The 18,338-nt window shown below is 41.7% G+C and overlaps 1 protein-coding gene across 3 annotated transcripts in view; it reads right to left on the bottom strand.

Moving 5' to 3' along the window:
* The window catches only part of LOC109919150 (calcium-binding mitochondrial carrier protein Aralar2), a 222,699-nt gene that overhangs the window by 20,595 nt on the left and 183,766 nt on the right, over window positions 1-18,338 (bottom strand). For 2 of the 3 annotated variants that reach the window (XM_048617775.1, XM_048617779.1), the window contains exon 13: window positions 11,629-11,769. The exons of the other annotated variant lie outside the window; for it this stretch is intronic. In XM_048617775.1, the coding sequence (XP_048473732.1) occupies window positions 11,629-11,769 (141 nt within the window). The remainder of the gene's footprint in view (window positions 1-11,628; window positions 11,770-18,338) is intronic. 3 annotated transcript variants of the gene reach the window in all.

Raw genomic sequence — 18,338 nt, 5'->3', positions numbered from 1 at the left:
CCTGGCCTGCTGTGTTCCTCCAGCTCCACACTGTGTTATCTCAGACTCCAGCATCGGCAGTTCTCACTAACTTCACTACCTGACCTGTCCATGGCGACAGCCAGACACATGCATGCCAGAGCTGAAGAACTGGTAGCATTGATGGACTTCTCCAATTTTCAATCCAGTTTACTCATAGGAATTGGCAGATTTGCCAGGGGCAGAGTGTTTCTGTGTTGTTTGATGAAGTCACTAATGGCCAAGAACAGGGGATCATCATCTACCTTGGGCTAAGTGATTGCCTGGTCTCAAGCAGTCCTGGGATGTTCCTTTAACCAGCAGTAGTGATGTCAGAGTGATGTTCTTGCCAGATAGCACTCCCAATTCTAATCTACATAGAGAACCCATTGAAGTGAAAGTCCCTGAACTTGTGTGTGTGTGAGTCTGTGTGTGTGTGGTTGCACATAAAAGCTTTGTCAGTCCATCTTTGGAGGGTTGAGTGGCTTCCCCGAGAGGTGGCGGTTCAACTGAGTGCAGGCAGTGCAGGTTCCTTCTCATTGTCATTTGCTGGGTCCAACCAGTACTTGCGTAAAACAAGACAGGGAACTGGTTGTTTTTAAAAAAAAGGGTAAAATCTCAAGAATGAGTTACCAGTGAGCAGTGCAGCACAACACGTTAATGCTCACTTGCTGGTTACCCATTGAGGTCACAGCCTCACCATATAAGCAGTTGCCCTCTTCTCCAGCTGATTCCAACACGCTCTTCTCATATAGGGTGAGGGATCTAATGTGTGGCACCCCATCAGAAGTCTTCACTATTTCAACCCAGTTAAGAGTTATGCATCAAGTTATACTACACATCTCTTATTCTACTGATTTTTTTTTGCCTTGTGAGACATGACAATCAAGCTGGTCCTCACCTCATGTTCATGCAAGAACACTTTCAGCATTTGAGAATTTGTGGATAGACACAAGGTGGAATTTGATGCCTTTTTCCAAGGTGGGTTTGGAGGCAGAGGAGGCATTTAATCAGGCTGAAGGAAAGGGTGGGGAAACATCACCTTCCCATTTCTGCCCTTCTTAAGACTAGGATAGGATGAAGTGCAAATGGCCTACTTGCCCTGATACCAATTGTGGCCCTTAAGTAGACAATTAATGCCTACTTAAAGATCTCATCCCACTGCCACAGGTATCAAACCAGTGGCAACTGAGCCAGTCATCACAGGCCTTGAGTTTGTTTGCAGGGTCCTGGAAAGGGCTTCTCATCCTCAGGCACTCAGCACACAATCAAAGGACCTGCCATTGCAAAGTGGGTAGTTGCTGGAAACTAGCCCCCAATTAGCCCCTGCCAGTGACGTTCTTCCCGGGACCCTAATCACACTCTAACTCACCCTCAGATTGGGACAATTGCTGATCCTGGGACTCTGGTGGGTGCACTGCCAACATTTAAGATCATTTCTAGTGACAATGCTTACAAAGAACTATTGGCCTCTGATTGGTCAGCACCCAGCAGGAGGGTTTTTGCTTCCAGGTCTTTTTGGTCTCAGGAAAAGACCATTGCTGGCCACTTACGTATCTGATTGGCACATAATAAAGTTGCCTACCCCGAGAGAACCCCATTCCACATCGCCCGAAATAAGACCTGCCCTAGGATTGAGAAACTTAGTTATAATCCAGGGTTACTACTGTGCATTATAGCTCCTTATCACAACCCTTCCAGAGAGCAGTTACTCAGTACATGACAAAGAGATTTAACCTTGAAAATTACTAATCCATACGGATCAATATGGAATAATGTTGTTAAACTATCAGATAGCTGATGTGTAATTCTTGCAACTGTTCTCATAAAAAGCAATTGGCTACCTAACATTTCAAAGTCTTGTTTAAAAGAAAAATCACTTAAGCACAAAAATTCAAATTCTAGCATTAGGGATCATTGAGTAAGACAAATACAGATACTTCCTTAGTCTATCATGCAGCAACAAAGTATTATTGAAAATATTAATATTTTACTATAGTAATATGTTCCTGACAAGGTTTTAAAACTTTAGCCACATAATGGCCAAAGTAGCTCTAAAGTATGAAAATATTTTCATCAATTATTGAATAGTATTTCACGATTAGCCACAAAAACTATGTTTACTTGTTAATATAGTGGTTTGAAACTGGATATTTAAAAAAACAATAAAAGCTAATTACAGAATAATAAAAAAAGCAAAAATGCTGGAATTCTGAAAAAATAGAAAACACTTCAAGTGCACAGCAGTGCAAAAATTCATAAATTGAATACGTAGTTTCATGTTTTGGATCCAAGTTCCACCAGAAGTATAAACCTGCCTTTGTTTTTTTTAAATTTGCCAACTCACCTGTCGCATATGCTAGTATTTTTCTGTCACACCGTAACCTCTGCAGTCCAGAAATCTATTACTAAAAAAAATGCCCAGAACAATTTCACAGAATATTCTTTTGGGCAATGTTACATTTAAGAAACATCTTATGTTTTAGTTGGTAACGAGAGCTGATCTGTTACCAATCCTTTTGCAGTAACAACCTAATCTTTCATAAAGGATCAGCAACCTTACTGATAGCAACTGAAAGAGAAGTCCAGCCTATGAGTGCTCTAAGTTTTCATAGAAACATTTCATGCAAATTTTGGAAACATGCCAACAGCACAGTTGTTCTGATGATCACAGTGACTTTTCTTTTATTTTGCTATCTTTATTACAATTAAGGGCTAAAAAACGATTTCCACTTTGAAAAATACAAATTTCAAACGAAACTAGTTTTGTGAAGGCAGAATTAGAAGCTTTGCTAGTGAGCTAATTTCCTCTTAAATCAAGCTTGTAGGTTAAACACTTGCTGTTTTATATATAACAAATATAAAGAATCAACACTGATAAGAATTCTTAAAAACAAACAGAACATTAAACTGCACGATCGAATCTACTTAACATTAAACATGGTTAATAAAACATGAGTATGCTATTTAATTATGAAATCTGTGCTTTTCCTTCAGCCAACTCCAATCAGAGCATGATTAGGGCAGATTTAACTCAAACATTATTACTGTTAATCACTTCTAGCCAATTACTTCAGTTTAGAAGGCTGCACTAAAGAAGCCAATGCAAAAAGTGTCTTATTTTTGCTAATGTTGTTTGCAAAGGCTGAAAACTTCGAATTCAATCCAGTGCAAATATCAAGATCCTTTACTTGAGAAAATTCCAAGTCAGTGGCTGTGAGGGGATAAATTTGTCTGGCATGAAGGTCTTGGATCAGATACACCTTGAACACATTCTCTGGAAAAATCTGCATTGAATGCCCTCCTTCAAGTACTTTGTCAACCTTAAATTCCTTAATTTTCAATTGTGTCTGAGCGACTACATCAAACAAAGAAAAACTACAATCTCAGGTTGTAGGAAGAGTCTGGTAAACAAAACAGACCTTCCTCAAGGACTTCTTTCAAATTCTAATTTTATTTTATGCCAGTAACAGGAGTGAATAAGGAGCTAAATAAACTATTTTCCTAATAGGGGAGGATAATTATGTTCACAAAGGCATCTCTGTGTTGGGTTGAAAACAAGGAGCCAGCAGGTCTGGTATTACTGATTTAACCTCATCTGCAAGCGAACATACATTTGTCTATTCGGGAGACAAATCTAGAGTGATAAATAAGGATTCAACTTCTAGTGATAGAACCAGAATGGTTCTCAAAATTATAAAATACACACAAATTATCACTTACATTTAACACTTGTGTTTTAAATCTTTACTTAGCCACCTGAGCTGTGTAAAACATTTGAATTGCTTCAGCAACTTTGGTAAGGTTTGAGTTTCAGAGAAAGCACTCCTAAGACAGGCAACATGCCAAGTGTATCATGTTGCACATAGCCTTTGTCATAGAACATAGAAGAGTACAGCACAGTACCGGCCCTTCGGCCCATGATGTTGTGCTGACCTATTATCCTACTCTAAGATCAAACTACCCTGTATACCCTACATTTTACTACTATCCATGTGCCTACCCAAGAGTCGCTTAAATGTCGCTAATGTATCTGACTCCACTATCACCACCGGCAGCGCATTCCATGCACCCACCACTCTCTCTGTAAAGAACCTACCTCTGACATCTCCCCTATACCTTCCTCCAATCACCTTAAAATTATGCCCCCCTTGTAATAGTCATTTCCACCCTGGGAAAATGTCTCTGGCTATCCACTCTATCTATGCCTCTCATCATCTTGCACACCTCTATCAAGTCACTTCTCATCCTTCTTCACTCCAATGAGAAAAACCCTAGCTCCCTCAACCATTCGTCATAAGATGTGCCCTCCAGTCCAGGCAGCATCCTGGTAAATCTCCTCTGCACCCTCTCTAAAGCTTCCACATCCTTCCTTTCATGAGATGACCAGAGCTGAACACAATATGCCAAGTGTGGTCTAACCAGGGTTTTATAGAGCTGCAGCATGACCTCGTGGCTCTTTTACTCAATTCCCCTGCCAATGAAAGCCAACACACCATATGCCTTCTTAACAACCCTATCAACTTGGGTAGCAACATTGAGGGATCTATAAACGTGGACCACACGATCCTTCTGTTCATCTAACTGCCAAGAATTCTACCATTTACCATGTATTCTGCATTCAAATTCGACCTTCCAAAATGAATCACTTCACAATTTTCTGGGTTGAGTTCCATCTGCCACTTCTTTGCCCAGCTCTGCATCCTGTCAATGTCCTGTTGCAAGCTACTACAGCCTCCCACACTATCCACAACTCCACCAACCTTCGTGTCATCGGCAAATTTACTAAACCATCCTTCCACTTCCTCATCCAAGTCATTTATAAAGATCACAAAGAACAGAGGTCCCAGAACAGATCTCTGTGGAACACCACTGGTCACCGAGCTCCAGGCTAAATACTTTCCATCTACTATGACCCTCTGTCTTCTAGTGGACATCATTCTATATGCAGACAGCCAAATTTCCCTGAATCCCATGCCTCCTTACTTTCTGAATGAGCTTACCATGGAGAACCTTATCGAATGCCTTGCTAAAATCCATGTACACCACATCCACTGCTCTACCTTCATCATGTGCTTTGTCACATCCTCAAAGAATTCAATAAGGCTTGTGAGGCATGACTTGTCCCTCACAAAGCTATGCTCACTATTTCTAATCAAACTATGCTTCTCCAAATAATCATAAATACTATCTCTCAGAACTCTCTCCAATAATTTGCCCACCACAGAAGTAAGACTGACTGGTCTGTAATTCCAGGGTTACCCCTATTCCCTTTCTTGAACAAGGGAATAACATTTGCCACCCTCCAATCATCCGGTATGACTCCTGTGGACAGTGAGGACGCAAAGATCATGGCCAAAGGTGCAGCAATCTCTTCCTTTGCTTCCCGTAGCAATCTTGGGTATATCTCGTCTGGCCCAGGGGACTTAGCTATCCTCAAGTTCTTCAAAATTTTTAGCACATCCTCCGTCCTAATATCAACATGTTCAAGCATGTCAGCCTGTTTCACACTGTTTTCACAAACGTCAAGGTCCCTCTCACTGGTAAATACTGAAGGAAAGTATTCATTAAGGACCTCCCCTACCTCCTACGACTCCACAGACAAGTTCCCTCCACTGTTCCTGATCGGCCCTACCCTCACTCTGGCCATCCTCTTATTCCTCACATAAGTATAGAACACCTTGGGGTTTTCCTTAATCCTACCCGCCAAGGCTTTTTCATACCCCCTTATAGCTCTCCTAAGTTCATTCTTCAGTTCCTTCCTGGCTACCTTGTAGCCCTCTTGAGCCCTGTCTGATTCTTGTTTCCTCAACCTTAGGTAAGCTTCCTTCTTCCTCTTGATGAGATGTTTTAAATGTCTTGTCATCCAAGGTTCCTTCACCTTACCATCCCTTCCTTGCCGCAGTGGGAAAAACCTATCCAGTACTCGTAGCAAGTGCTCCCTAAACAACCTCCACATTTCTGTCGTGCATTTCCCTAAGAACATCTGTTCACAATTTATGCTCCGCAGTTCTTGCCTGATAGCATTGTAATTCCCCCTCCCCCAATTAAATACTTTCCCAAACCGCCTGCTCCTATCCCTCTCCATGACTATAGTAAAGGTCAGGGAGTTGTGACCACTATCACCGAAATGCTCTCCCACTGAGAGATCTGACACCTGGCCTGGTTCATTGCCAAGCACCAAATCCAATATGGCCTCCCCTCTAGTTGGCCTATCTACATATTGAGTCAGAAATCCTTCCTGGACACACCTGGCAAAAACTGCTCCATCCAAACTATTTGCACTTTGAAGGTTCCTGTCGATATTAGGGAAGTTGAAGTCACCCATGACAACAACCCTATTACTTCTGCACCTTTGCAACATCTGCTTCCCAATCTGTTCCTTAGTGTCTCTGTTGCTACTAGGGAGTCTATAGTAAACTCCCAATAAAGGGTCTGCGCCTTTCCTGTTTCTGACTTCCACCCATACTGACTCAGTAGACAAACCCTCCTCAACGACCTCCCTTTCTGCAGCTGTAATACCATCCGTGATTAGCAATGCCACTCCCCCATCTCTTTCACCTCCCTCCCTATTTTTTTTGAAACATCTAAACCCCGGAACATCCAACAACTATTCCTGCCCTTGTGTTATCCAAGTCTCCGTAATGGTCACAACATCATAGCTCCAAGTACTGATCCATGCTCTAAGTTCATCACCCTTATTCCTGACACTTGTTGCGTTAAAATAGACACACTTCAACCCATTGCATTGACTGCAACTTTGCCCTGTCAACTGTCTATCCTTCCTCACAGACTGTCCGCATGCTGTATCTGCCTGTACACCAGCTACCCCATCCTCTGATCCATAGCTCCGGTTCCCATCCCCCTGCCAAACTAGTTCAAACCCTCCTGAAGAGCTCTACCAAACTTCCTGCCCAGGATATTAGTGCCCCTCCAGTTCAGGTGCAACCCGTCCTTCTTGTACAGGTCCCACCTTCCACAGAAGATATCTCAATGATCTACATATTTGAAGCCCTCCCTTCTACACCAGCTCTGTAGCCATCTGTTCAGCTGCACTCGCTCTCTATTCCTAGGCACCGTGGCACCGGTAGTATTATTATTGAGGGGAAAGGCCACAGGGGATCCCTGCACTGTCTGCCTACTCCCTTTCCCTCTCCTGACTGTCACTCACCAACTTTTATCCTGTAACTTCGGTGTGACAACCCCCCTATAACTCCTCTATCACCCCCTCTGTCTCCCAAATGATCCAAAGTTCATCCAGCTCCAGTTCCAGTTCCCTAACATGGTCTGTGAGGAGCTGGAGTTGTGTGCACTTCTCGCAGGTGAAGTCAGAAGGGACACTAGTGGTGACCCTTACCTCCCACATTCTACAAGAGGAGCACGGAACTGTCCGAGTTTCTATCCCCTCTACTCTAGATTTCCAAAAGATATAAAGAGAAAGGAGAATAAAGCTTATCTTACCAACCCTCCACACAGAGTCTTTATTTTTGGTTAGAGGAGGAGGATGGGAGACACTACATGTGTAGTGTTTTGGGTTTAGCCACTGCCCAAACATATTAGTTCACTTACCCAGCTGCCCCCTGGCTCACACTCTCACCACTCCCACCACTGAATTAGAGTGTTTAGAGTAGATGACAATTAGAATTGTCATCCAATTGAGAATGTTATTTTATTTCTCACTGGACCTGAAATTTAGAGGGGCAAAATAAAAAGGTCCACAATACATGCTAATTGGGAAAGCATCCCACAGTGTGATGAAGCAACAAAGTGCTCTGCATTTGCCTCATTTACACTGTGATTCCAAAGCAGCATCCCAAACCATGCCAATGAATGCCAACTAATGCCCTGTACCCACTTACATGGCCCCCACACCCTCCTTGCTAACCTATACCCCTGTCCCGATATCACCTGGTCCTTCATACGCACTATGCTAACATATACCTCTGTACCCAGACGAAGTGCCTCTCACATCCCCATGCCAACTTATAATCTTCTACCCATTCTTTATGACTTATCATACACACTGTGCCATGTTACCAACACCTACCCATGCCCATGCCCTATGGCCCCTGACAATGCTCATGACTCACTATGCCCCTGCTACTCATACCCACAATTTCCCAAGCATCCCTATAGGCTTTTAAAGCTTCTATTAAAATCACGCTGACACATAGATCCCATTTCATATCCTTTACCTTCCCTCTCCGTGGATACTCACCAATCACCCAGCATGGACATATCTCACTGACAAAAAATAAAGTTTGTTTGCATACTATTGGTGTCGCTATTGGAGAAAAAAAAAGCCTCAGTCACGAAAAAAAAACAGTTCAATACTTTGAAACTACCTTAAGTAATCTCTTATTGAAACAATTATTTCACTTAGGTTCTCAATCCCTGACATAAACATTCTCATTCTATAAACAGTTCAACCTGTCCATCAAAATGTTCATCTGATAGGCACCCCATTGTAAAAATTAGAGTTTCTGAAGTCAGTCATGCAGTATAAATCCTATAATTTCTTACACCAACAACAACACAAGAAACACCTAACACAGTTTCTTCTTATCTCTGCACTTTTTTTTGGACTTTTCATTGACAGCAATGGTAGTCCGAAACATCAACCAAGATATCAGTAAAGTGATGCAAAGTGTTGTTGACAGGACTTCTAGTCGGCATCTGCTCAGCATTAACCTGCTCACTGCTATTCGGTTTGGACCCTGCTAGGGCCATTCAAATTATGAACACGTTATGGCTATGGTCCAAACAAGGACAAAACAGCTAAACTTCACAGGTGAGGTGTGGTAAGATTGTCTGCCCTTGATTCAAGGTAGCATTTGACTGAGCATGGCATCAAGGAGATCTGCCAAAATTGGATTCAATGGAAATCAAGGGTAAAATTATCTATTGCTTCGAGTCATTAAAATATTTTGTGGTTGTTGGGAGGTCAATCATCTTAGTCCCAGGCATCAATGCAGCAATTCCTAGGAGTAGATACTTTCTAATCAACCTATTCACTGATGTTAGTACATTATCTCTGGAACAGGTGGCACTTGAACCTAGGTCTCCTAGCTGAGGAGTATTTTAAGAATGTTGTTGCAACTGATTTGAGGGATTGTTATTCTGTGGTCTGAACTCAAAACACATTTTTAAATCAATCTATTCAGATACACTATGACGCATCTCTGGACCAGGTGGGACTTGAACTCATGTCCTCTAACCCAGAGGTAGGAATACTACCAATGCACCATAAGATCCCAAAACATTAACTCTGACTTTTCTTCACATATGCTGCCAGAACTGCTCAGCGTTTCCAGCCACTTCTGTTTTTGTTCCTGATTTACAGCATCCGCAGTTCTTTTGGCTTTTATTTAACTCACTGCCATATCTCTTCTAGGCATGCCCACCTTGAAGAAGTTCTGCTCCTCTCTCTGATGGGATTTCCATTCCAATCTTTCTTCTTGTCCACCGACATTAATTTCACTGTCAATCCTGGTGTTTGACTAGGTATTTGCTAAAACTCGTTTCCACAGCCATATCACATTCCTCAGTAACTGCTTCCAGTTCAGACTCACCCCACGTAGATTTCAACTGAAGTTTCATCCCTCATGCTTTGAATCCACCCAGGATCACAGGTATCTCCATGATGTTCAATACTCCATTGATGGCTGCTTTCGCTGCATCCTGAGATCCTCACTCAGTGCCATGCTGCATCACATGCACACTTTTGACCTAGTTCTGAGGAAGGGTTACCGGACCCAAAGCATTAACTCTGATTTTTCTTCATAGATGCTGCCAGGCCTGCTGAGCTTTTCCAGCAAGTTCTGTTTTTGTTCCTGATTTACAGCTTCTGCAGTTCTTTTGGTTTTTATTTCCTACAGGTAGTGTTCTAGGCTCAAATATCTTTAGCCATTTCATCATGGACCTTCCCTCCATCATTAAGTCATAACAGGACATGTTTGCTGATAAATGCACAACATTCAACACTTTGCACAATTCCTCAGATATGACAACAACCATTCGTCTCCAAGACCTGGAAAATATCCTGGGTTAGCCTGAAAAATATCAAGTAATATTTGCATCATGGCATTGTCATGCAGGGACAATTTCCAACAAGAGACAAACTAACCAGTGCCCTTGATGTTCAATGGCATTATCCTTACTGAACATGGCACTATCGACATTCCAGGGGTTACCATTGACTGGGCACTGAATTGGCCCATCTATATAATTACTGTGGCTACAACAGAAGATCTGAAATTCTGCAGCAAGAAACCAACCTGCTGACTCCCAAAAACCTGCCTACCATGACCAAGGAACAAGTCAGGTGTGTATTGGAATAGTTTTCATTGTCTGGTTGGATATAGCTCCAACAACACACAAAAAGCTTGAGACAATCCAGCACAAAGCACCCCATTTCATTGGCACCCCACTTTCCACATTCATGTGCTTCAGTCGCATCACACAATGCCTGCGGTATGTACCATCTGATTTGTAACTCACCAACTTTCCTTAGATAGCACTTTTCAAACCATCAACCTCTACCATCTGAAGGACAAAGACAGCAGATGCATGAGAACACCACCACCTCTAAGCTCCCCTCCAAGCCGTACAACATTCTAACTTGGAACCACATTCCTGTTCCTTCACTGCCATTGGATTTTAAAAGTGGCATATAGTGGTCGTTAGTTTTGGAAGGATTTCCAAACAAATTAGGTGAGACGGTCCTTCCAGAAAACTGACTTAGTCAAAAATTAGGAACGCCTGGAAAGCTAATGGAAGATTGTTTTTACTGTAGGGGTCTACAACACGTGGATTAAACACTGAAGGCCATTAGTTTATTTTTGGTTCAGCATAATCAAGGATTTCTTTAAAAGAATATTCAGCAAATAAACATTTTAGAGCAGTTCAGAGGAGACCTGACTGGGGTCAGAAGCAAATATTGTTTATCTCCTAAAAAGGAGTCTAGGTAAAGTACAGTCACCACAGTAGAAAAGTTTACTTTCTGCTACTTCCAGACCAGGAGGGTTTGGTTAGAAATACAGAGGTTATTAGAAGCTGAGAAGGTCTAAGCGGTCTGTTTTGAGAGTATTCATGTGAGAAAGCTTCACATTTCTCAGCAAAGAACTGGGGAGAATCAGTCAAGTTGAACTTAAAGCTTTGATATAGCGGATAATTCCTTTGGATCTGAGTCTCTCTAACAGGTAGGGTCAGGAAAGAGGAGGAGACTTTTTTGCAATGTGTTTTAAGAAATTCAAACTATTCTGTATTTAGATAACTTGGTTTGTTTCACTTTCCAATCTTTTGTGTAATAAACTTCTTTTCTGTTGTGAAAGAAACTCTGCTATTTCATATGGTTATGTTTCAGTAGCTAACCACCATGTTATCTAAAACAAAAAAAAATCTATTAAACCAGATTTCATTCTGGGATCTGGCTTGTCATGAAATACCACCAGCTGGAATCATAACTCTCAACAATATAGCACAGACTGAATAATAAGCAGCTAATGCAGTATTCTAAATTGAAAGATGTATATATAAATTGCTATTTCACCCAGACGGAGTGATTGGCATCTTGGATGGTGAGGGAGGAGATAAAAAAGTAGCTGTTAGCAGATCATTCTCACACTGTACCTTATATAGCCCAGCGAAACCCAATTTCTTTATGACACTGAATGCATTGACACGAGGTCCTGTGGTGATTTCGCCTGCCACCTGTAACCTGATTTTGACAATCTCCAATGGATTAGTGAAGATAACTTGTGAAGCACCAGCCTATGAAAAGAATCAGTGTAAAATATGGTCAGAACTTGCATTTGTTCATGCGACACCACACTGAATGTAAAAGTTTTCAAATACAAATCATCAGTGCCAGGTTTGAAAGCCTACACAAAACAAACTTAAAATGCCATAATAAAAAGTAACACTGCAGCACTCTTAATAGCAAAATCACTTTCATACATTAAGTTAGACTTCTATATCTATGAAACACAGCCATAAACACGAACAATATCCATTTGTAACCAGATGTCAAGTTATGAGATCAAAGCCTCAACTTTAGTAGTATTATAATCTATGTTTCAAGAGCTGGACCACAACATTTGGTGAAAAGCAAAGGAAATATTTTGGGTTTATTCTCTATCTCAGTCTGAAACAATGAATAGAATTCTATATAAATCCCGCCTTCCAATCTAAATGCTTGTGTTATACCATCATTAGGACATTCATTAAGGGAATCGAAAGTCTTACAATTAAAGAAGTGGCTACTCAATTAAAATGGAGCTTAAAATGTTGTCTTGTCGGCAGTTACATTTATTTTCTGCAGAGCCATGCGCAGTAAATTTAAAGCAACAGATGGTTTATTGTATCATTTAGAGATGTATTTGCATAAGCATGCCAGTATTATGGTGGAAAAAATATAGCCAAAGCCCAAAAAGGTACTACATGCAAAAGTGTCCTAGTGAAGCACTTAGGAATTAATAATTATTTTACTACAAATGCAATTTCAACTAGGTGGGTTCACCTTTCTCTGCATGTTATTAGACTAAGAATCTCATATTAAACTAACTACCATCATAACTCAATGATGTAAAGAAGGGAAACAGTCATTTGGTAGTACAGAACATGAGTAGAGTCATACAGCATAGAAACAAGCCTTTCAGCCCACCATGTCTATGTTGACCAATAAACACCAAATTATGCTAGTCCTACGTACTTGCACTTGGTCCATAGCCTACTATGCCCTGGCATTTCAAGTGCCCAAGCAGATGCTTCTTAAATGTTGCAAGAGTACCTGCATCCAACACACTCTCAGGCAGCACGTTCCACATTTCTACCACCCTCTGGGTGAAAACTTGTTTTTTCTCAGACCTCCTCTCAACCACTTACTCCTCACCTTAAACTTATGGCCTATGGTCTTAGACATATCTGCCATGGGGAAAAGATTCTCACAATCTACTCTATGTTTCTCATAATTTTATATACCTCAATTAGATCCCTCCTCAGCCTTCTCTGCTCCAAGGAAAACAAATCCAATGTATCCAGTCTCTTCTCATAATTGAGAATTTTCATCCCAGGCAACATCCTGGTGAATTTCCTCTGCACCTCTCCAGTGTAAGCATGTCCTTCTGATAGTTGGTGATCAGAACTATACACAATATTCTATCTGTGACCTAACTAATATTTTATGAAGTTGTTACAAGACTTCCTTGATCCTGTATTCTATATCCTGGCTAATGAAGGAAAGCATCTCATATTCTTTCTTCACCACACTATCTACCTGTACTGAAATCTTCAGGGATCTATGGACTTTTATACCAAGGTCACTTTGTTCCCCAGTACTCCCTAGAGAACTTCCATTCATTGTGTATATCCTTCCCTTACTGGACCTCCCAAAATGCATCATCTAGCATGTAACAAGATTAAATTCCATCTGTCATTGCAATGCCCAATTTACCAGTTGATCAACATCAGACTGCAACCTGAGACCATCCTCCTCACTATCAACATCATCACCAATTTTTGTGTCATCTGCAAACTTACTAATTATACCTTCTACATTCACATCTAAGTTGTTAATATACGTAACAAAACAGAAAGGTACCAGCACCGATCCCTGTGGCACACTGCTGGTCACAGGTTTCCAATCACAAGAACATCGCTCCACATTCACCCTTTGCTTCCTGTTTGCAAGCCAATTTTAGATCCAGTTTGCCAACTTGCCTTGGATCCCATGGGCTCTTACCTTTTTCACCAGCCTTCTATGTGGAACCTTGTCAAAGGTCTTACTAAACCACCTTAACTGCACTACCCTCATATTTAGTCACCTTTACAAAAAAACTCAACTAAATTAGTCAGACTGATCTCCCTCCAACAAATCCATGCTGAATATCCCTGATCAATCCCTGCCTTTCCAAGTGATGATTAATACCTTGAGAATGTTTTCCAATAATTTTTCTACCACTATCATCAGATTAACAGGTCAGTAATTTTTCTAAAGAAGGGTCTCGACCCGAAACGTCAGCCTTCCTGCTCCTCTGATGCTGCTTGTGTTCATCCAGCTCTACACCTTGTTATCTCAGTAATTACCTGGCCTGACCCTGCTGCCCTTCTTGAACAAAGAAATCACATTAGCTATCCTCCAGGCATCGAACAATTCACTTGTGGCCAACAAAGTTTAAATATCTCCGCCAGGGCCCCAGCAATCTCCTCCCTTGCCTCCCAGGCTGGGATACATCTCATCAGGCCCTAAGGATTAACACACCTTTCTGCCTGCTGAAACATATAACACTTCCTTCCTTTTAATCTTAACATGTTCTGGAACCTCACCATCCCAATTGAAATTCCGGCTGCAATATTTTTCTCCTCTGTGAATACAGATGAGAAATATTCATTTAAAGGACTTACCTACATCCTCAGGCTCCATGCACAGGTTGCCGCTTTGGTTTCTAATGGGTCTCATTCGTTCCCTAGTAATCCTCTTACTCTTAATGTACTTATAACAAAGCCTTGAGAATTTCCTTGATTCTATCTACCAAAGATATTTCATGGCCTGTCTTTACTCTCCCAATTTATTTTTAAGCAATCCCCTACACTTCTGATAATTTTGAAGAATCTCTCCTGTTTTGAATGTGCTGTACCTGACATATGCCTCCTTCTTTTTCTTTGTCAAACTCTTGATATCTCTTGACATCTGGGTTCCCTGGTCTTTCTGCCCTTGCCCTTCACTCTTAGAGCAACACGCTGGTTCTGAATTTTCACTATACTACTTTTAAAAGTTTCCCACTTTCCAAATGTAGACTTACCTGCAAGTTTACATTTGGCCGATCCTGTCTAATGATACTGAAACTGACCTTTCCCCAATTTAGACACAACTTCTGCACTATCCTTATTACTTTCTATAATGACTTTAAAACTTACAGATTTGTGGTCACTACGCCCAAAAGGTTTGTCCACTGAACCTTCAACCACCTGACCAGTTTCTGTTCCCTAGGATTTGGTCAAGCACTTCCTAACCCTAGTAGGATTATCTATGTACTAGCACAAAAAGGTCTCCTGGATGCACTTTAAAAATTCCACCTCATCTAATGTTAGCAAAGTTGAAATCCCCTATAACTATAATTCTGCTTCTCTTACACCTTTCCATGATTTGCTTACAGATCTGCTCCCTCATCTCCCTCTGACTGCTAGGAAGTCTGTAGCATAATCCCAGTGAAATATTCACCTGTTTTTTATTTCTAAGCTCTCACCAGATGGCCTTATTTAGAAACTCTTTTATGACATCCTTCCTCATTACTGCAGTGATGGTTTCTTTTATCAATAATGCAATGTCCCCATTGCTCTTATCTCAATCCCCACCAATCCCCTTCTATACCCTGGAATGTTGAGCTGCCAATCCTGCCCATCCTTCAACCATGTCTCAGTGATTGCAACAATGCTGATCAATGGACTAAGTTCATCTGCCTTACCAGTCAAGCTCCTTGCATTAGAATAATTACATTTTAGCTTTCTGGACCTTCCATTTGCCTTGTCCCACCCACGTCCAGCTTGTAAACATCACACCTACCCCAGAAGCTGTTCTAATGATCTTAAAATCTAATGCCCTCCCTTCTACATCATCCCTTTAGCCACGTGTTCATCTGACCTATCCCCTTATCCCTATAGTCAGTAGCACAAGATATTGTAAGTGGCCTGGAGATCACAACCTTCATAGTCTTCCTCTTAATCTACTATCTAACCGTTTAAATTCCTGTTATTGGACCTTATTTCTGTTATTAGCCATGTTGTCGGTACCGACATGCATTGCAACTGCTTACTGTTCACCGTCTCCCTTCAGAATGCTCTGAGGCATCCCTGATCCTGGCACCAGGGAGGTAACATACCATTTGAGAGTCTCGTTTGGTGCCACCAAACCAACTGACAGTTCGCCTTACAATCGAGTCTCTATCACCAAAGCTCTCCCTGTACTTTTCCTCCACTGCTGTGCAGCAGAGTCAACCATGGTGCCACGAATTTAGCTGTTGTTGCATTCCACTGAGGCACCAACCCCTCCAAAATTATCCAACACGGTATATCAATTTGAGAGGGGAATGATCGCTAGGACTCCAGCACTATCCGTCCAATGAAATAACTCCACAGAAGCCAGTATCCCATCACCGAGTCACTCTTTTTTTTTAACAAGTGAAGAGTCCTTGACACTGGTCCAGCTCCCTCAGAGCCAGGTCTCAGAGTGGACAGGATGTCTGCCACTCCTGTTCTTATCTGTCAGCCAAGGCTCCCTGATTGAACACACTTCCTCCATACATGGTCACGATGGACACTGGTAGTATATCTGATTTCCCACATATTGCAAAAGGAGTATTTCACGGAGCCGGGTTCTCCCGCCATTGTGAACCTTACCAACTACAAACAATAAACTAGGACCAAATTCCTCATTTTACCTATTACTCATCAAATCAGATTTTTGTCTCTCTATTACTCTATTCCTAACAAATTAAAACCATAAAAATAAGTACTTTACAATCTGTCTCCCTTGTAGTACTACTCACTCAGTCCCATAAGCTGATTCTTAAGGAGCAAATCCTCTCAGCCTGCGTCACTTGTTGAACTATGACGCCGCCTCAGGAGATCAGTGAAGGTTCCACCTGCTCTGCTCTCCCACTGCTGCTCTGACTGAGCTTGATCTGGGTCCCGTTCCTCTGGTTTTTAATCTGAAAACTCCACGGCTGCCATTCAGCCCCAGGTTTGCTGTACTCCTTGCCCACTGCTGCTCCGGCTACTCCAACTCAACAGAACAATTCGTCATGGAGAGTGCAGAAGATACAGCACATTAGCGCCCTGACTCATCAGAGTCAGCCTTGAAATCTGAACAAAGTCTGGTAATTAACAGTCAATCATCATTAACTGCTGCATTCTCTGTGACAATGCTTCTACTGACCAAAGTCCAGTTGCCAAGTATTCAATACCCTTCTCTTATATAGTGTAAATGCTGTTTTTCCCCTTTACTGGCATCTTGCAAATTGTCCTAATGAGTGCAAGATGAAAAGCTTCAACAAAATGCATCATTTCTCAGCAAATTACAACGAAAGTGTTAAAGCTGATCAGCAAATTGGATATAACTACAAATTCAACAGATTTAGATTTAGACTTGGATTTTTTTTTGTCACATGTACTAAGTATAGGAATACATAAGTACAGCAAAAAGTGCCCAGTCGCCATTCACTGGCACCCACTTGGTTACAAAAACCAGAATTAAAAGATTTAACAGAGCCAAAAGGTAAGCAAGAAAAAAACATTCAGATCTCAGAGTCCCAAATCCCATCTCTACAATGGTGCAAGCGCCGCTCCAATTACTAGGCTGCCGCCGCCGTCAACAACTGCTGCCTCACTGTACTGCTCTCGAATTATACTTTGCTGATTTGGGGCAATTTCGTTGTTTGAATAAAAAAAGTTGCTAATGCTAGTTCTTGATTATGTTGATTGCTTTCTGAAGGCAGCGGGAACTGCAGACGGAGTCAATGGAAGGAAGGGTGGTTTTCATGATCCACTGGGCTGTGTTCACAACTCTCTGTAATTTCTTGAGATCTTGGGCAGGAAAATTGCCAGACCAAGCTGTCATGCATCTGGACAGGATGCTTTTTATGCTAATCTATAAAAATTGGTAACAGTCATTGTGGAAATTCCAAATTTCCTTAGCCTTCTGAGGAGTAGAGGCATTGGTATGCTTTCTGTAGTTACAATGCTTTCTGGATGGACCAGAATAGATTGTTGGTGATATTTATTCCTAGAAAGTTGAAGTTCTTGACCATCTCCACCTCAGCACCACTGATACAGACTGGGGCATGGCCTCCACTCTGCTTTCTTAAGTCAATGATCAGCTCCTTTGTTTTGCTTACATTGAGGGAGCTTTTCAAGCCATACACATCCAGGCAAGTGGACAATATTCTATCACATTCTTGACTTGCCCCTTCTAGATGGTTGACAGACCTTGGGGAGACTTAACATGAGTTTCATGCCATAGTGTCCCTAGCCTCTGACCTGCGCTTGTAGCCACATTATTTATACGACTCGTCTAGTTCGGTTTCTGCTCAATAGTATCCTACAGGATTTTCACAGCAAGAAATTCAGAAAAAGTAATATCACTGAATGTCAAGGAACGATAGTAAGATCCTCTGTTGCTGGAGATGGTTATTGGCTGGCACTTGTATGGTGTAAATGTTATTTGCCTTTTTCAGCCCAAGCCTGGATATCACCCAGGTCTTGCTGCACTTGAACATGGACTAATAGTGAAGTGTATGAACTGTTCGAGCTCCTCGTGGGAGCACGAGGCGGCGCCGATACAGTCA

This window comes from Rhincodon typus, chromosome 2 (assembly GCF_021869965.1).
Source record: "Rhincodon typus isolate 14 chromosome 2, sRhiTyp1.1, whole genome shotgun sequence".
Classification (NCBI taxonomy): Eukaryota; Metazoa; Chordata; class Chondrichthyes; order Orectolobiformes; family Rhincodontidae; genus Rhincodon; species Rhincodon typus.
This window is presented reverse-complemented; position numbering and strand designations above follow the sequence as displayed.